Below are 23,264 nucleotides of genomic sequence, written 5' to 3'. Positions count from 1 at the left end.
TGTTGAAGTGTTTGTTTTTCATTTAAAAAAATAACTTCTCTGTTTTTACAGTAACTTCCTGGAAATGTAAACCAGGAACATAACCAGTTCTCAAAACTATTTTTATTTCATCACTCATGCACACGGGTTTGTTACGATGCAGTTACTCAAGAGTGCTGGGCTGGAATTGATTTAGTTGTACTAGTCATAGCTATTCAAAGTAAATTTAGTACTTGTAAAAATTACCAGATTGACAACCTTGGAGACTGAGTCCTGGTCTACGCTTAAAAATTCTTGCCACTCTAGTTATGTCCATACCAGCAAATCTTCCTAATGTAGACCACAGCTTATATTGGCAAAAAAATGTTTTTAAAAAAATGCTTTTGCTGGTATAGCTTATGAATAAGAACACAGGACTGGAAGGGACCATTTGAGTCATAGAGTCCAGTCCATTGGCCATTCATATTATTTAGACTTATTATCTAATAACAACAGATCCTCATCTGTGTGGGGATGAGGAGCTCACCTGGTTACTCATATTGTTCAGGGCAGGTGGTCACCCCACAAGACCACCCTACACATCAACATACTGGAGCTCAGAGCAGTCAGAAATACTTGGCTCCATTTTATGCCATTGAACAGAGGCAGGTGTATCAAGATCACGATGGACAATGTGGCCCACATGTTTTATATCAATCGGTAAGGAGGAACGAGACCATCTTCCCTATGTGACAAAGCTATAAGACTATGGAATTGGTGCATACAGTCGTATTCACCTATCTTCAGTGTACCTTCCTGGCAATCAGAACATCATATCAGATGCTCTCAGCAGACGTTTCTCACAAGATTTTGAATGGGAGCTAGACCCTTGGATTCTCAATTGCATGTGGTAGAAGCCCTCAGCTGGGGCACTCCCAGCCAGTGGTGCCGGAACCAGGAGGGCCAGGAACCATGCTCCCTCAGTTTTTAACGTGGGCATAGTTTGCGGTGGCAGGGGGGCAGTGTTGTCCCCCCAAACTGCAAGCCTCAGGCAAGCATGGAGCAGCGCCAACAGGGGATGTGCTTCGAGGCAGGGAAACGGATCACCATTATCAGCTCCCCTGCTGCAAAGCGCAGCCCCTGCCAGTACTGCTCCGTGCCTGCCAGAGGCTTGCAGTTTGGGAGGACAATGTCACCCCCTGCCACCCCAAAATATGCCCATGTTAAAAAGTTGGGAGGCATGGCCCCTGGCCTCCCCCAGTTCCACCCACACACTACTACAAAGGTTCCAGCACCCTTGCCCCCCAGCCTTGCCCCTCCCTGGCTCTGGACCCAGTGCTTGTGGATTAAAGGGGCCTTGGGCTGTCTGTGGGGGCAGGGGAAGACTACAGCACCTCCCTGACCACAGGGCCCTGGGCAGTTGCCCACCTGTAAGGCTGGCCCTGCCCCCCCCCAAAGTGATTATGCTCCCCCATATCATGAGACCCTCACATCTGCGCTGCTCTCAATGCTGCCCAACTCAGAAGGCAGTGCCTTTGTCAGCAGCAGCGCAGAAATAAGGGTGGCAATAGTGTGACCCCCCCCATAGTAGCCTTGCAACCCCCCCCCCAACCCTCTTTTGGGTCTGTAACACCATGAAATTTCAGATGTAAACATCTGAAACAGTGAAATTGATGATATTTAAAATCCTATGACTGTGAAATTGACCAAAATGGATTGTGAATTTGGTAGGACCCTATTTATGAGACCTCCCTTTGAACCAAGGGTGACCCTTTCTCTACTAAATGCATCAGCGAAGGTGGCGTTTTTGGTAGCCATTACATCTACTCTAACTGTTGAAGAGATAGGGACCTTTAAGGCACACACCCCTTTCATGATATTTTTCAAAGATAAGGTTTTAGTACTACCACACCCCAAATTCTTTTCAACTGAATTTCATATTAACCAGGTCATTAACATCCCAGTTTTCTTCCGTAAGCCACATTTGATTAAAAAGGATGCTGCACTGCACACACTCAATGTCAACACAGTATTAGCCTTTTACCTAGACATAACTTACCCGTAATTCATTTAGAAAATCTCACAGACTTTTAGTATCAATTGCTGACAGATGTAAGAGATCTACAGTTTCCAACCAAATACTCTGTAGGTGGATATCAGGATGTGTAGTTTCTTGTTATGCATCTAATGATATTCAAACTTCTCCTAGGATATTATCCCATTCTACAAGGGCTGTCTCTGCCTCAGTGGCTTTTCTCAAGAATTTTTCCATCACTGAGATCTGCAGCTTGGATCTCTATACATGCTTACCCAAAGCATTTTGCAGTAATCAATAATACAGCTTTGGATGCTGTGTTTGGCTCTGCAGTATTATCTAAAGCAGGAGTTCTCAAACTTCATTGCACCACAACTCCCTTCTGACAACAAAAATTACTACAGGACCCCAGGAGAGGGGACCAAAGCCTGAGCCCGCCCAAGTCCTGCTGCCCCAGATGGGAGGGGGCCAAAGCCCAAACCCAAGGGATTCAGCCCCAGGCAGAGGGCCTGTAACTTGAGCCCTGCCACCCAGGGCTGAAGCCCGAGGCCTTTGGCTTTGGCCCTGACGGGGGAGCTTCAGCTTCAGCCCCAGGCCCCAGCAAGTCTAATGCCAGTCCTGGCAACCCCATTAAAACAGAGTCGCAACCCACTTTGGGGTCCCAATCCAGTTTGAGAACCGCTGATCTAAAGTATTAGACTCGACTCCAACACCCCTTCCCACTGATGAGTGGAGCACCTCTAGGGACAGTGCTTGAAGGAGAGCTTATTCACTCTGTGCAATAACTAGCTCTTTGAGATGTGTCCACCTATGGGTGTTTCTCTACCTGCCCTCCTCCCCCTCTGCTTTAGTGTTTCCTATATGGGACTTTGCAGTGAAGAAGGGACTGAGGTTGGTATGCTCAAGCAGTCCTATATAGCTTTGGTGCAGGACACTAGCTGTATAGAGCAAATGCACAGGCCTAATGGACACTGACTACCAAAAATCTCTGATCAAAGGCGCCTGGGGCCCATGCACACCTGAAGCGGAGCACCCATAGGGGAACGCATCTCAAAGAACTACAGTTACTGCATTAGGCAAGTAACTTCTCCTGCATAAGCTGCAATTCTGAAAGGAGGAACATGCGGTTTTACCAAAGCAGATTCAGTTCACATTTTATAAAAAGATTCTCTAATAACGTATGGGGATGTGAGGTTTTAAAAGCAGCATTTATCACTGAAGCGGAAGACAGTCCCCTATTATTAGAGTCCTTCAGCTGTGATAATTCTACTCAATTAGCAAAACTCTTTAATTAATGTAGTTTAGTTTAAAAGCAGGAAGAAAAGGTTAGTCATGCTTTCTTTTTATGCGTTACAAAAAATGTTTTCTAATAAATTTCTTTTATTGCTGTCTACTCAAGCAATTAAATGTAATCCAACTTCTGGAGTTTGTAAATTAAATCTTTGCTTGTATTGTACCTTTAATTGGATTTCTTTTTTTAAGCACAAATACTTTTTAAAATTATTTTAAACTTTTTGCTGGCATTTCAAAATATCAGCCTTATCTAGTATAGTTAAGAGAACTTGGAGTCCAGTCATTAGATTTTTAAAGCCACAGAAAGAGATTAATTTATTCTCTGGTCTGTATCAGTTCTTAGCCCTGATTTTAGTTGAGTTTAACACAGCAACAGTAGGTGATCACATGACTTCCTTATATTTACCACATATTCTGTACTTTGACAGTAAAATGATCATATTCTGGTGCATTCATTAACACACTCAAAGATGTTCTGTATACCTCAGTATTGAACATTCATGGGAGAAATACCTTGAAATCACCTAACCTTATGGGTGGAATCTTGTGTAGGGTTCCCAGTTAATGTATAACCAATTAATGCCTTGTTCTATCACACATACTGGTTCTGGAGGTCTAGACTACTGGATTTCTGATTTTAATGGAATTTATTGATAAACAGGTACATTCTGGGACAAATTTTCGATGTAAAACTTCATTAAACTCTTTCCAGATTGGGATTTGTCATGTAATCTATCAGAAAAGGCTGCTTTTGCATATATTTCTTTGTTCAGTGGTGGCTAGACTCTGACTGGAATGCAGCATTACTGCAGTCATACCATGGTAGAAATTAAATTAGCTGTTTAAAATGCCAAGAATTCAGCCCTAATTTGCATTTCCTGTTTTAGAAGAGACAAGGGTGGGGGGACACTGCTGCAAAACACAGCTGCCTTTGTAGTTCATGCCACTAGATTTTGCAGAGTAGAACAGTTCCATTAGCTCTCTGAGCACCTGGCACGAGACCACAAAGAGTTTGATAGAGCTGCAATTATCAAGGGTGAGAGACACATTGACATTTCTCTCCTCACCCGCTTGGCAGATGGCAGAGTAGGAGAGTACTTCACTGTTGGCACTAGGGAGTATACAGCTTGTGTTACTATTATCCTGTTTTTTTCATACAAAGACACACTCACCCTGTAATCGTTATGTGGGATATGTTTTTGAAAACAACAACTTATTTTAATAGTTTCATTTTAAAATAACAGTTTGGTTTTGTAATTTTTTTATTTGTAAACAATTTTGATTATTAGGACGCTACTTAAATAAATGCTTTAAAGAGGTTACTATAACTCTGCCTAGTTCTGTAGCAGATTTTCATCAGAGTATACATTTTCTCTTCTTGTTTTGTTTCATTATTTGTGATAGATTTAGATCCCTTGTTTGTTTTAATTTTATCATTGTAAACTGCTAAGAAGGGTTTTGCTGTGTTATAGCTGTGACCTATTACCATATTTTTGGGATAGTTTTTCTGAAAGTGGATGTAAATTGAGTCAGATTTGTAAAATTATACTAGTTTTGTTTAAGGAATGCTAAAATGAAAATGGACTATAAAATGAATAGGTTTCAGAGTAGCAGCTGTGTTAGTGTGAACAGGAGTGGCTGTAGTCCACGAAAGCTTATGCTCAAATAAATTTGTTAGTCTCTAAGGTGCCACAAGTACTCCTGTTCTTTTTATAAAACGAATACTGCATCCTATTTCTTTTTACTCTTCTGAAAATTTCTAGAACAGTTCTTTGGTCTTCCTGAGTCAACTCCAGTTCTGTTCAATGATTAGATTTTGAAATTAGATACACTTTCTTTTAAAATGTTGTCTTGGCTCAAACCTACCCACAGTGGTGGATTTTTGTTAGATTTTTCAAATATTTTCCCATATTTTTTACTAATGTTGTTTCTGAATTGTGTATTAGGAAGTGGGAAGAATGCAGTAGGAGGAATGAATAGGCTTAACAGTAACCAATGTGGATTTATTTTGGGGGAAGGTGTTATAAGTGGAGCTGTAGCTCCTAAAATTGTTTTTTGTAGTATTTAATGTTTTAAAACATTTTCACTAGGTTCTCTAGGGTGGAATTGCACTTGACTTTACCATCTTAAAGTCCAAGACATTTTAACTAAGCTCACAAACTTTTCTGTTTCTTTTTAAAATAGTTTTTAAAGGACAGTAACCCACACCATAAATACCTCTCACTTAATTCTACACAGTTTACAAACAATAAAACTTCCTGTTTTTAAGAGGTCACAAATGGAGTAAGAATGGAGACTAAGCGCTTGATAAATTAGTGTTTTGTTTAAGTACAGGGTTTTTTTGGCTGGTACAAAAATCTAACTGTTCAAATGTTAAAAGTAAATACAATTACTTAGTGGTTTTCAGAGCTGGCTTTAGAATTTTTGAGCAGGTCTGCAAATTTTTTTTTTATTATTATTTTTATTTTTTTTCCCTTTTCCAATCTGTTCTCTCCACTCCCTAGAAAAACAAACAAACCCAAACCAAAATAAAAAAGGGGAGCAGTGGAGGCAAAAGCCCTAGGTGGCTTCAAGACTGAATTTGGTAAGTTTATGGACAGGATGGTATAATGGGACTCCCTATATGATGGCATGTGGCCCATCCGCGACTGCCAGTAGCAAAAGTCCCCAATGGCTGAAGACGGGACACTAGATGGGAAGGGCTCTGAGTTACTATGGAAAATTTTTTCCCAGGTGTCTGGCTAGTGGGTTTTGCCCACATGCTCAGGGTCTAACTGATGGACATATTTGGGGTCAAGAAGAAATTCCCCCCCGGGTCAAATTGGCAGAGACTCTGTGGGGTTTTCACCTTTCTCCGCAACATGGGACATGGGTCACTTTGAGGCTTAAAGTGTAAATGGTGAATTCTCTGTAACTTGAACTGTAACTTTAAACCATAATTTGAGGACTTCAGTAACTCAGACAGAGGTTAGGGTCTGTTTCAGGAGTAGGTGGGTGAGGTTCTGTGGCCTGCAATGTACAGGAGGTCAGGCTAGATGATGGTCCCTTCTGACCATAAAGTCTGAGTCTATAAAGCCCACTAATCAATTCCTATCCTCCCTCATCAAATCACTATGAGATTAGTCTTTGGCTGCCCCTCAAACTTAATTGACATATTTACATAAAAAGTGTGCAGACTCTGAGGGAGGAAATTTAGGTTCTTCTTCAAGTGATTGCTCCTATGCATTCCAGTTAGGTGTGCGTGCCGTGCGTGCACGGCTCTTCAGAAGATTTTTACCCTAGCAACTCCGGCGGGTCGGCTGGGCGCCCCCTGGAGTGGCACTGCTATAGCGCTAGATATATACCCCAGCTGACCCGTCCGCTCCTCAGTTCCTTCTTCCCGCCCGTGACGGCCGTTGGAACAGTGGAGTGCTCCTTTGACCTCCACATCCCTAGCGTATCTCTGGTTCTATTGTATATATTTAGTTAAAATAGTTGAATAAGTTAGTTAGTTAGTGTATTAAGGGGAATTAGGGGGGCTAGCCCCTCTTTTTCCCAAAACGGTGCGGGCTCATGCCCAAGGCACCGGGGTTCAAGCCCTGTTCGGCTTGCCAGCGGCACATGCCGACTGGTGACCCTCACGACTCCTGCCTACGCTGCCTCGGAGAGTCCCATCGAGCAGATAAGTGCCCGATTTGCAAGTCATTTAAGCCGCGGACTAAAAAAGAGAGAGACTTTAGGCTAAAGCAGCTCTTAATGGAATTGGCACTTAGCCCTACGGTGCCAACCCCAGCGGCTCAACAGTCCTCAGTGCGAAGCGCACCAGTGGTCCCGAGCCGGTCCGGTACCGAGACTCTTAAAAAGCTACAGCCGGCACCGGCGCCCCGGCACCGGTCCCTTTCTCCGGCGAGGAAGCGCAAGACGGCGCAGTCGGCCCCCAAGCCTCCTGCACCGGGACCGCTCACCCAGCCACTGCCGGCACCTCCGGCACCGACTGTGGTGGTGCACAGACCGTGCACAGTACCGTCGACTCCGGCGCCACAAGAGCCGTCGAGTCCGGTACCGCCCTGCTCCCCGGTGCACACCGCGGTCGAGCTGCCTCTCCCGTCGACGCCAGAGACATTCTCGACGGCGAGAGAGCTGACAGAGCTCACAGAGGCACCGTGTCTCCAGCCCCCGGCGCCGCCGGTGCGGGCTGTGAAGTCAGTGGGCAAACCGGCCATCATGAGGCCTCCTTCCCCTGACGGACGAGACAGAAGGCGTTCCCACTCCCGGTCCCGATCCCGATCACGGAGACGGTCGCCTTCTCGCCGATCCAGATCCCGGCACCGGTCACGTTCCCGGTACCGTTCTCCATCTCGGCGCCGGTCGCAGTCCCGGTACCGCTTCACATCGTGGTACCAGTCGCACTCCCGGAGACGATCCCGGTCCCGGTCTCCCGACCGTCGGTACCGAAGAAGGTCCAGATCCCGGTACCGCTCCCGGTACCGGTCATCACACAGCCACTCCCGCCGACGTCGGTCGAGATCGCGGTCGACCTCCCGGTACCCGCACGGTCGATGGTCCCGCTCTCGCTCCCGGCACCGCAACGACCAGCACCGATCCCCGGCACCGTCCAGGGACAGACCGGCGGCATCGACGGCGCAGTCCCTGAGCGCCTCTGCCCCACCCGTGGCCTTCCCGCCAACCTTCGGTCGCCTCTCAAGCGGGCAGCAGTGGTGATCTCCGGGCCAACCCCCAAGGGCAGGACCACGGACCGCAGCAGTGGGGCTTCTGGACCCCCTGGGCCTATCACGAGGCTCAAGGGGTCCCCTTCCTTCACCGACCCAGGACCTCTGACCACAGGGTGCCGGACGCCATGGTCAGCAGGCCTCCTCCATCACCGCCGGTTGAGGCTCCACCGCCACCTGTAACGGCAGAGCATCCCGTAGACGCGGAGGCTTCGCACCCCATGGACGAACCACCTCCAGAAGCCATGGGCCAGGGCCTATCCTCGTCTTCCTCACCGGATGAGGCGGTGGCAGGGGCATTGACATCGGACCCCCCACCAATTGACCTGCGGGCCCTCCAAGACCTGCTTCGACGGGTGGCACAGGCCATTGACCTCCCTGTCGAGGAAGTCGCTGAGGACGATGACCCGGTGACCAGAGTCCTTGGAGCTGAGGCTCCGCTGCGAGTGGCCCTGCCCTTTATCCGGACCATTCAAAAGAATGCCAATACGATCTGGCAGTCGCCGGCGTCCATCCCTCCCACCGCTCGAGGGGTGGAACGGAAATACTCGGTTCCTCCTAGCGGGTACGAGTATTTGTACTCACATCCAACTCTGGACTCCCTGGTAGTACAGTCCGTGAATGACCGGGAGCGACATGGGCAACCCGCTCCAGCGCCAAAATCCAAGGACGCGCGAAGGATGGACCTGTTGGGCCGGAAGGTCTATTCGGCCGGTGGCCTCCAGCTACGGATTGCCAATCAGCTGGCTCTCCTTGGTCGCTACACCTACGACACCTTGGTGTCCCTTTCTAAATTTACGGAGCTGATACCAGCAGTCTCCAGACCGGAATTCTCAGCCCTTATTGAGGAGGGCAAGAAAGCCTCCCGGTCCTCCCTCCAGGCCTCTCTGGACTCGACAGACTCAGGAGCCAGAACTTTGGCCTCGGGAGTGACTATGAGAAGAATCTCCTGGCTGCAGTCTTCCACCTTGCCGCCCGAGGTCCAGCACACTCTGCAGGACCTGCTCTTCGACACCAAGGGCCTCTTCTCAGAGAAAACAGACTCGAGGATTCAGACTCTTAAAGATGGCCGAGTCGCCATCCGCACCCTGGGCATGCACACGCCAGCTACCGGAGGTCCTTCTGGCAGCAGCCGTACCGCCGGTTTAATCAGGCCAGGCCACGGCCTGATAATCCGCGCAAAGGCAGGGTGAACCACCGGAGACCGTCAGGCAACCGGGGAAATCAGTCCCAAGCGCCCTCCAAAGCCCCTCAGGGGCCTAAGTCTGCCTTTTGATGGGATGCCTGAGGACGGCCCATCAGTCTCTCCACCGGATCCTTCCCCGTTATTTTTCAACCGTCTTTCCCACTTCCTCCCGGCGTGGTCCCAGATAACAACAGACAACTGGGTACTGCGCATGGTAGAGTCTGGTTACCGCCTTCAGTTTGTTTCGCCCCCTCCCTCCCACCCACCCTTCCCGTCCCTCTTCAGGGACCCCTCTCACGAGCAATTCCTCTCACAAGAGGTCGAGACTCTGCTGAGTTTGGGTGCCATAGAGGAGGTGCCGACCGACATGCGAGGCCGGGGATTTTATTCCCGATATTTCATAATCCCCAAGGCGAAGGGAGGTCTATGACCTATACTAGACCTCCGAGAGCTCAACAGATACCTCCTCAAGCTCAAGTTTCACATGGTAACCCTGGGGACCATCATTCCCTCCCTGGATCCGGGAGACTGGTTTGCCGCCCTCGATATGAAGGACGCGTACTTCCATATCGCGATTTACCCTCCCCATCGATGCTACCTGCGGTTCGTAGTCAGCAACGTGCACTACCAGTTTGCGGTGCTACCCTTCGGCCTCTCCACGCCGCCGTGGGTCTTCACCAAGTGCATGGCCGTGGTTGCCACAGCCCTCCGCTGTCGTCGCATGCACGTGTATCCGTATCTCGACGACTGGCTCATCCGCGGGCCATCCCGCCAACTGGTAGCAAGTCAAATGGCCGAGATCCTAGCCCTGTTTCAGCGCCTAGGACTTCTGATAAACGCCGAGAAGTCCACTTTAGCTCCATCACAGAGAGTGGAATTTATCGGAGCGGTCCTGGATTCCAATTTGGCCAGGGCCTGCCTCCCTCGGCACCAGGCGATGGTCTCCTTCGTCCGGGACCTACAATCCTTTCCCACAACAACGGTGCGATCCTGCCTCCGCCTCCTGAGCCACATGGCGTCATGCACGTTCGTGACTACGTACGCGAGGCTGCGCCTTCGCCCGTTTCAAACTTGGCTTGCGTTGGTGTACCGGCCGCACCGCGACCCCATAGACATGGTAGTCACAGTCACGAAACCAACCCTCAATTCACTCAACTGGTGGCTGGACCCAGAGGTCGTGTGTGCCGGAGTCCCATTCCGCCCTCCTCGCCCGTCCGTCACCCTGACCACGGATGCCTCGGAGTTGGGGTGGGGGGCACACCTCGGCGACCTACACACCCAGAGTTTCTGGTCGCCCCGAGAGCTCTCCCTACATATCAATGTCAGGGAGCTGCGGGCGATCCGCCTCACGTGTCAAACCTTCCACGCCCATCTTCAAGGGCGCTGTGTGGCGGTGTTCACGGACAACACGACGGCGATGTTTTATGTCAACAAGCAGGGCGGGGCCCGCTCCTCCCTGCTTTGCACGGAAGTGATGCTCCTTTGGGACTTCTGCATTCCCCACTCGATTCACCTGGTAGCGTCCTTTCTTCCAGGAGTGCAGAACTCGCTGGCCGACCATCTCAGCCGGTCGTTCCTCTCCCACGAGTGGTCCCTTCGTCCAGATGTGGTGCACACAATTTTCCGAAGGTGGGGGTTTCCCCAGATAGACCTGTTTGCCTCCAAAGAGAACAGGAAGTGCCACCAGTTCTGTTCTTACCAGGGTCGCTCCCGAGGCTCCCTGTTGGACGCATTCCTCTGCTCCTGGACGGATCACCTACTATATGCCTTCCCTCCGTTCCCACTCGTACATCGGGTGCTAGTCAAGCTTCGGAGGGACACAGGGCCCGCCTCATACTCGTCGCTCCGGCCTGGCCGAGGCAGCACTGGTACACTCTGCTGCTCGAGCTCTCCGTACGGGATCCCATTCCCCTCCCATTATGGCCGGACCTGATAACGCAGGACTTCGGCAAGCTCCGCCACCCGGACCTACAGTCCCTCCATCTTACAGCTTGGTACCTGCGTGGTTGACCCACGCGGAGCGTGACTGTTCGGCGGCGGTGCAGCAAGTCCTGATGGAAAGCATGAAGCCTTCCACTCGCTCAACCTATCTCGTGAAATGGAAGCGTTTCGCACTCTGGTGCGATCAGAGAGGCCTTAATCCTTTCGTGGTCCCTATTCCTACGATCCTGGACTACCTCTAGTCCCTTAAGGAACAAGGGCTCGCGGTCTCCTCCTTGAAGGTACACCTGGCCGCCGTGTCCGCCTTTCGATCGGCCGTAGGAGAACGGTCCATCTTTTCCAACCAAATGGTTTCCCGCTTCCTTAAGGGTCTAGACCGCTTGTACCCGCCGATACGGCGTCCTACCTCGTCCTGGGATTTGAACCTAGTTCTAGCCAAGCTTATGGGAGCCCCCTTCGAGCCCTTGGCCACGTGCTCCCTGCTCTACCTGTCATGGAAGACGGCTTTCCTCGTCGCTATAACTTCAGCGAGACGAGTTTCCGAGCTTCGTGCCCTAACGGTTGGTCCACCGTATACCATCTTCCACGGAGACAAGGTGCAGCTTCGACCACACCCGGCCTTCCTCCCTAAGGTGGTGTCGGCCTTCCACTTAAACCAGGACATTTTCCTCCCGGTCTTTTTCCCGAAGCCGCACACCTCAAGTCGTGAACAACAGCTTCACACCCTGGACGTCCGCAGGGCCCTCGCGTTTTACATAGAGTGGACGAAGCCCTTCCAGCGTTCGCCCCAGCTATTCGTAGCGGTTGCTGATCGCATGAAAGGCAAGCCGGTCTCCTCTCAGAGGATTTCCTCCTGGGTAACATCTTGTATCCGGACATGTTACGAGCTTGCTTGTGTGCCTGCTAGCCGCCTCACCGCTCACTCTACAAGAGCGCAAGCCTCGTCTGCCGCCTTCCTGGCCCATGTCCCCATCCAGGACATCTGTAGAATGGCCACCTGGTCTTCTGTCCACACCTTCGCTTCCCACTACGCGTTGGTGCAACAATCCAGAGACGATGCAGCCTTCGGCTCAGCAGTCTTACACTCTGCCACGTCTCACTCCGACCCCACCGCCTAGGTAAGGCTTGGGAATCACCTAACTGGAATGCATAGGAACAATCACTCGAAGAAGAAAAGACGGTTACTCACCGTTGTAACTGTTGTTCTTCGAGATGTGTTGCTCCTATCCATTCCAGACCCGCCCTCCTTCCCCACTGTCAGAGTAGCCGGCAAGAAGGAACTGAGGAGCGGACGGGTCGGCTGGGGTATATATCTAGCGCTATAGCAGCGCCACTCCAGGGGGTGCCCAGCCGACCCGCCGGAGTTGCTAAGGTAAAAATCTTCTGAAGAGCCGTGCACGCGCGGCGCGCACACCTAACTGGAATGGATAGGAGCAACACATCTCGAAGAACAACAGTTACAACGGTGAGTAACCGTCTTTTACCTTTCAGCTTCCTGCTGTAGACGTGTAGTTAGCTGCTGGTGGTTTAGGTTTTCAAGACTGTTCACAAGGAAATGGCTAGAAGTTTACTTTTCTACAATGAAAAATAGTTCTTTTTCATGTATCTAGTTTACCCCTTGGAGGGGGCCTACAGTAATTGGATTCAGGCACCCAAACGTTAGCCCTGCTGGTGCCCAAACTTTTTTACTGAAATTGTAATACTTGCAAATGAATCCCCTGCCTGCATCCATCAGTGTCCCCTAGTTCCATGAGTTCTTTTTCTAATAACCTTTACTTTCTCTTTTTTTCTTGTTCACCCTTTTGCCTTCTAGGTTGCTCCCACTTTTCTGTCCCCCCCCCTCCCCCCGAAAGCAATACACTTGAACAACATGCATTTTAATACATCCAAATGCGAAGTCATACATCTAGGAACAAAGAATATAAGTCACACTTAGAAGATGGGGGACTGTCTCCTGGAGAGCAGTGACTCTGAATAGGACTTAGGGCTCATGGTAAATAACCATTTAATCATGAGCTCTCGGTGTGATGCAGTAGCTATGAAGGTGAATACGGTCCTTGGATGTATAAGCAGGACACATTGAGTGGAAGTAGAGATTACCTGTGCATGTGCCATTAGTGAGCCCATTGCTGGAATATTATGTCCTGTTCTGATGTCCACACTTCAAAAAGGATGTTGACAAACTTGAAAGGGTTCAGAAAAGAGCTAAAAGAATTAGTCAAGTTCTAGAAAAATGCCTTATAGTGAAAGACTAATGAAGCTCAATCTATGTAGTTTATCCAGGGGAAGGTTAAGAGGTAACTTGATAATGGTCTATAAGTACTTATCTGGGGAAGAAATTTCTGGTAGGAGCTGGTTCTTTGATCTAGCTGTAAAATATGTTATCCAGTGACTGGAAGATGAAACCAGACAAATTCAGAGTAGAAATAAGGTACAAATTTTTAATAGTGAGGGTAATTGACCATTGGAACAACTTACATAGGGATATGATGACGTCTTCATCACTTAAAGTCTTTAAATCAAGATTGAATGTATTTCTAAAAGATATGCTATAGCTCAAAGAGACATTATGGGTTTGATACAGAAATTACTGGGTGAGGGGTTTTTGGCCTGTGTTATGCAGTATGACTGACTAGATGTTTATAGATGTCCTTTCGATCCTTAAAATCTGTGAATCTATGACTATTTGCTGCTCATGGTGTGAAACATCCTCTGGTAGTTTGGGCTGGCTGCATAAGTGCCATGAACCTGACTCTAAACATGTAAGTTGAAGGAACCACCTGCTGCTTTATCTGTAGCTGTGGAAGAAGGTTGCTTAGACCATGTGTGGAGAGATGATGGCAGAAAATCCATGGCTGTGGAGCTTTTCGTCTTCTACTACTTTCCTCTACCCCAATCTCCCTGCACCCTCAAAAAATAGTCCTCCACGGTGGCTCATTTCCTGAGATTGGGAAATTGATATAATAATCTTGTCCTCTAGACCAGTGGTTCTTAACCTGGGGTGCCCGCACCCCCTGGGGGTGCAAGACATGCCAGATTTTTTTAGAAGGGAAATCATTGAAAACACAAATTAAGCACAGGCACGTAAGTACAGCTACTTTGTTTCATCAAACCTATGTATTTATTAACATTATACATTTTTTTAACGATTACTGTAATATACAAACAAAAAATACATCTAGGTTTAAAGAACTGGCCTACTTCAACGATTTTTATAAGGGGTGTGAGATGATATTTTGATTTTTGATAAGGGGTGCGAGAACATATTTTGAGACCCAAAGGGGTGAAGGTTAAGAATCACTCCTGTAGACTCTCACTATTTTTGTTCATTTGTTTGTTTTTAAGGGGAAAGAAAAATGCTACTAAATTCTGTGGCCTGTGTTATACAGGAGGTCAGACTAGATGATCTCAATGGTCATCCATAAATGAAAAAAGACATATATAGTATCTAAACACAAACTACTATGCATACTGTGCTATCAAGCTCATATGTTTTATATTATATCATATAAAATAGATAATACGTCAATTAGTAGTACTTAGTCTTCCAGTTTTGAGGAATAACTTTTTTCCTCAGGTATGAATTATAAAGGTTCTTGTAAAAATGCATTTGTGACATTTTTAGACTATAAACCCAATTACATTTATTAAAGGATTCATCTGCTGATACATTTTTTGTATTTAAAAATATGATGATCAAATTTAGGTATGATCTTTTTAACTTGGCACTCAATTTCTCCAGGTTACACCAGTATAACTGAGAACAGAATTTAGCCCATGCTGTTAGCTAAATTATTACATACAGTAAAAGCTTTTTTATACAGCATGTTGGGGGAATGGGGGGGGCAGTAAGTGAAAAATTCCCATTAACTAAGAGGGAGGGAGTTTGGGTGTGGGAGGGGGCTCGGGCAGGGGGTTGAGCCGCCGGAGGGGTGCAGGATTTGGGGGGCGCTCACCTCTGGGGGCTCCCTGCAAGCGGCAAACTGTCCCTGCTGCTCCTAGGCAGAGGCACAGCAGACAGCTCTCCTAGCCTAGCCCCAAGCGCTGATTCCGCAGCTCCCATTGGCCAGGAACCATGGCCAATGGGAGCTGCAGGGAGCAGCACCTTCAGGCAGAGGCAGCGCGCAGAGCCACCTGCCGCACCTCCACCTAGGAGCAGCAGGGACAATTCACCGCTTGCGGGGAGCCGCCGGAGGTGAGCGCCACCTGGATCCGGCATCCCACACCCCCTCCTGCACCCCGTGCCCTAAGCCCACTCCCAAAGTCCCTCCCAGTGCCCGTGCCCCACACCCCTCCCCATACCCCAATCCCCAGGCCCACACCCCCTCCTATACCTAAACTCCCTCCCAGAGTTCACACCCCACATCCCCTCCCACACTCCGAACCCCTCATGGCCGTTCCTCTACCTACAAGTATCAGGAAAATGTCACTGCTTCTGGGGAGCCACACGGAGCTAGATAGGGAGCCTGCTGGCCCCACACCAACTGCACTATAAACCGGATTTTCTAGGAAGATTAGAAATACTGGTTTAGAGAGCTTTCCGGTTGGTACAGGGCCAGATAATACAGCTTTTACTGTATTATGTTTGATCCCTGTTTTTTTCAAGTGTGTTTCCTATTACTGCTATTAAGATTTTAAGTCTGTAATTTCTCTGCATCTTCCCTGATAACTCTCCTGTATTCAAAAAAAGGTTTTAGATATAACTGTAAGCTGAATGTTCCCCATGTATCTCTTGTCACATCTGAGTACTGGGATAGATTTTATCCCACTCTAGAGTATTGTCTCTCTTAATTCTTGTTCTAGCTGATCCTATCCTCCTTTAATATTTCATCTTTCCCTGGAAGGAATTCATCTGGCATTGTCCCTCATTTTTCTTTGTAAACTTGTTAGGAAAAAAAATGATATATTTACCAATATCTACCTGCTCTGTCAGCAGACCTATGTGTTTACTTAGGCTTTCTCAGGAATAGATTCTGCCATGTTGAGTGGGAAAAGGGGAAAAAATTGTGCATTTAGGGAGTGTTTCAGTGTTGACATGATGTCAAAGTAGAATTTTTTGTAATGTGGTATTAAGGATTGAATTGCTTGTGTTTACTGTCAAGGATGGTGGGATTGCACAAGTTGAAATAAATAAATATTTTCTTTGCCATCTCTTAGCTGATGTGCTAACTCCTTCCTTAATCTTTAACTTTGTATGTACAAAAAGAATGAGGAGTACTTGTGGCACCTTAGAGACGAACAAATTTATTTGGGCATAAGCTTTCGTGGGCTAAAATCCACTTAATCAGATGCATGCAGTAAAAATACAGGAGGAAGATATATATACACAGAGAACATGAAAAAATGGGTGTTGACATACCAACTCTAATGAGACTAATCAATTAAGGTGGACTATTATCAGCAGGTGGAAAAAACTTTTGTAGTGTTAATCAGGATGGCCCATTTCAAACAGTTGACAAGAAGGTGTGAGTAACAGTAGGGGAAAAATTAGCATGGGGAAATAGTTTTTACTTTGTGTAATGACCCATCCACTCCCAGTCTTTATTCAAGCCTAATTTAATGGTGTTCAGTTTGCAAATTAATTCCAGTTTCTGCAGTTTCTCGCTGGAGTCTGTTTTTGAAGTTTTTTGTTGAAGAATTGCGACTTTTAGGTCTCTAATTGAGTGACCAGGGAGGTTGAAGTGTTCTCCAACTGGTTTTTAAATGTTATAATTCTTGACATCTGATTTGTGTCCATTTATTCTTTTGCGTAGAGACTGTCTGGTTTGGCCAATGTACATGGAAGAGGGGCATTGCTGGCACATGATGGCATATATCACATTGGTAGATGTGCAGATGAATGAGCCTCTGATGGTGTGGCTGGTGTGATTGGGTCCTATGATGGTGTCCCTGGAGTAGATATGTGGACAGAGTTGGCAACGGGCTTTGTTGCAAGGATAGGTTCCTGGATTAGTGTTTTTGTTGTGTGGTGTGTGGTTTCTGGTGAGTATTTGCTTCAGGTTTGGGGGCTGTCCGTAAGCGAGGACTGGCCTGTCTCCCAAGATCTGTGAGAGTGAGGGATCGTCCTTCAGGATAGGTTGTAGATCCTTGATGATGTGCTGGAGAGGTTTTAGCTGGGGGCTGAAGGTTACGGCTAGTGGCATTCAGTTACTTTCTTTGTTGGACCTGTCCTGGAGTAGGTGACTTCTGGGTATTCTTCTGGCTCTGTCAGTCTGTTTTATCACTTCAGCAGGTGGGTATTGTAGTTTTAAGAACGCTTGATAGAGATCGTGTAGGTGTTTGTCTCTGTCTGAGGGATTGGAGCAAATGCGGTTGTATCTTAGGGCTTGGCTGTAGACAATGGATCGTGTGATGTGGTCTGGATGAAAGCTGGAGGCATGTAGGTAAGTATAGTGGTCAGGTAGGTTTCCAGTATAGGGTGATGTTTATGTGACCATCGCTTATTAGCACTGTAGTGTCCAGGAAGTGGATCTCTTGTGTGGACTGGTCCAGGCTGAGGCTGATAGTGGGATGGAAATTGTTGAAATCATGGTGGAATTCCTCAAGGGCTTCTTTTCTATGGGTCCAGGTGATGAGGATGTCATCAATGTAGCACAAGAAGAGTAGGGGCGTTAGGGGATGAGAGCTGAGGAAGCGTTGTTTTAAGTCAGCCATAAAAATGTTGGCATACTGTGGAGCCATGCGGGTACTTCAAGGTATGCGTTGTCCCCAGATGTGAAATAGTTGTGGGTGAGGACAAAGTTCAGCCACCAGGTTTGCTGTGACATTATCGGGGATACTGTTCCTGATGACTTGTAGTCCACCTTTGTGTGGAATGTTGGTGTAGAGGGCTTCTGCATCCATAGTGGCCAGGATGGTGTTTTCTGGAAGATCACCAATGGATTGTAGTTTCCTCAGGAAGTCAGTGGTGTCTCGAAGATAGCTAGGAGTGCTGGTAGCGTGGGGCCTGAGGAGAGAGTCTACATAGCCAGACAATCCTGCTCTCAGGATGCCTGAGATGATGGGGCGTCCAGGATTTCCAGGTTTATGGATCTTGGGTAGCAGATAGAATACCCCTGGTCGGGGGTCGAGAGGTGTGTCTGTGCAGATTTGTTCCTGTGTTTTTTCAGGGAGTTTCTTGAGCAAATGGTGTAGTTTCTTTTGGTAACCCTCAGTGGGATCAGAGGGTAATGGCCTGTAGAATGTGGTGTTAGAGAGCTGCCTAGCAGCCTCTTGTTCATATTCCAACCTATTCATGATTATGAGAGCACCTTCTTTGTCAGCCTTTTTTATTATGATGTCAGAGTTGTTCCTGAGGCTGTGGATGGCATTGTGTTCTGCACGTCTGAGGTTATGGAGCAAGTGATGCTGCTTTTCCACAATTTCAGCCCATGCACATCGGTGGAAGCACTCTATGTAGAAGTCCAGTCTGTTGTTTCAACCTTCAGGAGGAGTCCATGCAGAATCCTTCTTTTTGTAGTGTTGGTAGGAAGGTTTCTGTGGATTAGTGTGCTGTTCAGAGGTGTGTTGGAAATATTCCTTGAGTCGGAGACATCGAAAGTAGGATTCCAGGTCACCACAGAACTGTATCATGTTCTTGGGGGTGGAGAGGCAGAAGGAGAGGACCCAAGATAGGACAGACTCTTCTGCCGGGCTAAGAGTATAGCTAGATAGATTAACAATATTATTGGGTGAGTTAAGGAAACCACTGTTGTGGCCCTTGTGGCATGTAGTAGTTTAGATAGTTTAGTATCCTTTTTCCTTTGTAGAGAAGCAAAGTGTGTGTTTTAAATGGCTTGTCTAGTTTTTGTAAAGTCCAACCACGAGGAAGTTTGTATGGAAGGTTGGCTTTTTATGAGAGTATCCAGTTTTGAGAGCTCATATTTAATCTTTCCCTGTTTGCTGTATAGGATGTTGATCAGGTGGTTCCGCAGTTTCTTTGAGAGTGTGTGGCACAATCTCTCAGCATAGTCTGTGTGGTATGTAGATTGTAATGGATTTTTTACCTTCAGTCGTTTTGGTAGGATGTCCATCTGTTTGCATTTGGAAAGGAAGATGATGTCTATCTGTATATGAGTTTTTTCATGAAGTTGATGGATTTCCACTTCATACGGCTAAATTCGGTGCCTTGTATGGTGATGGTTTCAGTGGTAGTATTCTCTTAATCATTACCTTTACCTCTTTTTTCTACCAGTATTGGCCTGTTTATAGTTAAAGTATGTTTATTGCTGCATAGTGCACATGACCATTGTGTGGGTTTGTATTTCTTTCCATTTCTTCACTGTCCTTTACGTCCGTTGCATTATACCAGGTGATTTATTTCTAGCTCTTCCCATCCCACATCTTTACTCTTGATGTTTAGCATATTGTGTTTTGTGTTGTGCAGCCAACTGCATCAAGATGGAACATTTAATTCTTGGACTTGTATTCTCAGAAAAATGAGAGTCAGTGTTCTTTTCCATTTTTTGACAATTAGAGCACTGATTCAGGAAAAAAGTTGGGCATACATGTGTATAAATACCATTTAAAGCATGTGTATAAGAACCATTGATGTCAGTGGGACTTAAGCATGTGCTTAAAGTTAAGTTTCGCTATATAGAGATGCTTTTCTGAATCACGGCCAAGTTGCTGCCATCAGACTCATGGCAAGTTGCCATCCAGTCCTCAGTAAGGTAAATGTTGAGGGACTCTGGCTTAGATGCTCATGCAAACAACTGTGTACCCCCTCCCCCCAAATAAACACCTGTCTTGATAGCTTGGAACAGTCATTAATGTGTGTGCTGCATCTTTATGTCAAATACAAGGAGTGATGAACGAGGATTAAGTTTAACTTTGAATTTTCTGGTCTTGGGTTAAGTGTTTATATAATCCTTTGCTATATAATTATGGCTAATTTGGCCTAGTCCTTCCACTCCTTATATTTAGAATATCCTCCCAATTAATGTTGGCCAGTTCACCGCTTCTGTGTATCATTCCTGCTGTAAAATCCAAACTCCTGTTGTGTTGTATTGTTTTGTAGTCCACCCACTAGGACTTTTAGATTATACTCTTTCTGGGGCAGGAACTCTGTTGTTTATTTTTGTTTGGCACATTTTACCATTGTATTATGTCATGTAAATCTATTGTGACATATACATCTTATGCTTTCACTATGTACTACAGTTCTTATCCTAGATTCAAATTCCAACCAGGTCAGTATCAATCTGAATAGTTTGATTTGAATCAGGAATCACAAATATATAAATAAAGAAGAATGATACAGTACATAATGAAAATATAAAATTATAATAAAAACAAACCTAATGGACGTAAGTGTTTATTTGCAAAGTATAAATAATTGTTGAGCTGGAAAAGTCAGGCGTAATTGTGGCATAGTTTGCCATCACTATTTCTCACACAATTAACAATAAATCATTTTTCGGCATCCTGGAATTAAAATTTGCAGAACGCTTTTGTATTACTCTTATTTACTTGCCATAAACTGTATAACAGAGTATTGAATTTGTTTTTTTCCCCAGCATATTCTACTGGCATTGAAGTTTGTCATGGCGTTTGTGATTCCTGATAAACCACGGGATATCCAGATAAAACTGGCCAGGTTGGAATTTGAATCTCTAGAAGCTCTCAAACAGCAGGTATGGGCAACTCACTTGGGGAAACAAATGTACTAGTTTGGGGGACCAAACGAAAAGGTAAATTATGGAAATTGTCAGTACTATCCTTCTGTTTCAATTGCCTGGTATTCAATATTAGCATCTTAAAGGGACATACATAGTATTCATCTAAAATGTAAAATTATTTACAATTTGTTTTTAAAAAACCCTATTATTGATGCAAAAGCTTTCAATGATTTAGTCATTGATCATTCCAATTAAAACAATTTTTGGCTGGAGTTTAACTATCTTTCTGTATTGTTTGCAGCCAAAATAAAGCAGTGTTTAACAGAAACAGAAGAAAATGCCTATCAATAAATATGAAATTGATTAGTATATTTTAATCACATCGACTGAAAAGCAAAAAGCAGACAGCATTAATGCTGAAAAGTAAATTAAATTTTAAAAAATACTTTAAATTCTAATAATTTCAGTTATTGTTTAGTAACAGAGAGATCAACGTTTTTAACCTGACAGCAGCTCATGAATTTGCCTTGAATTTGCCAGATTAGGTCAGGTATCTTTCATTTAAAAAAAACAACAACCCACTTTCTTGTTTATAATGATACTTTCTTTCCTTTGTAAAGAGCTTTGAAATCTATGGATGAAAAGCTCTCTATAAGAAATGGTGTTCATTGTACTGGCATCACATGTAAATTGTGGTTGGCCACTGTATGGCTGAATATTGTTATTGTAAGCACTCTTGGCATGGATTTTTTTTTTTAAATAATCATTTCAATATTTGTTTTGGGGGAAGGTTACCAAAGAATTATATGAACATTATGTGAAAAAGGTAAACTAGATTACATTGTATTACCACAGTCTTAGCAATTTTTTTTATATAATTTACATTTCAGTTGTAAGTAACATGTATCCCTTAGGAAAACAATTAGCTAGATTTTTGTACTGCAGAATCTATAGAGGCAAATGCATACAAGGAGACAATAGTGGAAATCACAACTGAAGTAACTAGTATGTGGTAACCTCAAGCGATGGGAAGAGATCTCTCAGGTAGAACATGCCTGTATGGCTACCCTCTACAAAGAAAATAGATCATGAGGGAAACTCCATGACCTAGTGGAAAGAGGAATAGCTATGTGGGGGAGGAACTGGGTGGACCTCCATAGGTTCTGAAAAATATTTGACTTGAGGATATTTAGCTGAAGGATCCAGTTACAGAAAGCAGACTTCCAGGGTAAAGATTAGCAAATAATGTAATTTTGTAGTATTGGAAGCTAAAATGTGAAGTATCTATAGTAGCTGATTACAATAAGCATTATGCTCATAGCTGTCTGTCTACACTGAATTAATCTAATGTTGCGTGAAATCATTTATGAAAATAACCCTTTTTTATTTCTTTGCTTTATTTTTGAACATGGGGATTTCCATCTTAACCTTTATAATTGCCAATATTAAAAGTATTTCAGAGGCCAATTATCCATAAAAATAGGGATTTGGGACTGCTGGGTCCTCAGCCACCAGAAAGTTGCATGTGAATTATGATGAATTTTAGGTTTTTCATGTGAGTATTTTAATTCTGGTGGTGGGCTTTCATCTGTTAGTTTTTGGCTTTTCTTAGAGCTCTTGGGTGAAATCATGGTCCATTAAAGTAAAATGAGAGTTTTACCATTGACTTACTGGGGCCAGGATTTCATTCCTCATCTTCTATCAGACTAAGAGTAGGATTTAAAGCAAAACCAAGTGAGACAAACAAAAGCCCCACTTAACCTTGTGTTGTCTGTCCCATGTATTGGACTGTGATTGTGCATGAATGTGATAACTTTTCACAGAAACAAGCACAAGACAAGCATAAACTTTGCAAAAATATACCCAAAAACAATGTTAGGAAAACCCCCAAAGTTTCAGAGTTGAAGTCATATTCATACTCGCTCATCTTTCTTCCCTGCCACTTCAAAGTCCTTAGATGGTATTTTATACAGTGGAAATGAACTGGGGTGTATTAGGGCAGCAGCATCAAATGTTCATATCAACACAACATTAGTGTTCACATTGTCCCAGTGGTCACTACTGATTTGCAGAGGCAATATACTTATAGTACACCAGTTATAGGTGAGTAATCGTCCATACTCTGTGATCTTCAAGTGAAGTTGGAGAATACACTTTAACAAAAAAAAATCTTCCGTGATATCTGGCAAAATGTTATATTCATTTCAGCCAAACTGACTCCTGAAATATTACATTGCCATCACTGTTAAAAACACATGGTCTTATATGATGTGTGTCCCTATCCAGGTCAAGGCAGTCTTCCACAATAAAACAATAAAAAATAAAATCCAAATTAAAATTGAATCTAAGGCTCTGCAATATAGTTTTGTAGTTCTCTAATGGGTTCATTGTGAAGTTACCAGGAGTTGACCGTAGTCTTACATATCCTCTACTTAACATTTTAAAGAGCAGGGCTGCTGCTCTATTTTAGTTGCTCTTTTCTCTATTTTCATTTTGTAGACAGGCATAACTAGTTCATCCACTGAAACCTTAAGCACAAGTGA

At 45.4% G+C, this 23,264-nt stretch overlaps 1 protein-coding gene across 4 annotated transcripts in view; it reads left to right on the top strand.

Annotated features, from left to right (window-relative positions):
* Window positions 1–23,264, top strand: part of ANO10 (anoctamin 10) — a 257,183-nt gene that overhangs the window by 148,148 nt on the left and 85,771 nt on the right. For all 4 annotated transcript variants that reach the window (XM_045006445.1, XM_045006448.1, XM_045006447.1 and 1 more), the window contains exon 12: window positions 20,620–20,736. In XM_045006445.1, the coding sequence (XP_044862380.1) occupies window positions 20,620–20,736 (117 nt within the window). The remainder of the gene's footprint in view (window positions 1–20,619; window positions 20,737–23,264) is intronic.

Source organism: Mauremys mutica, chromosome 2 (genome assembly GCF_020497125.1).
Source record: "Mauremys mutica isolate MM-2020 ecotype Southern chromosome 2, ASM2049712v1, whole genome shotgun sequence".
NCBI lineage: Eukaryota > Metazoa > Chordata > Testudines > Geoemydidae > Mauremys > Mauremys mutica.
Note: the sequence above shows the minus strand (reverse complement) of the source record. Positions and strands in the feature narration are given on the sequence as shown.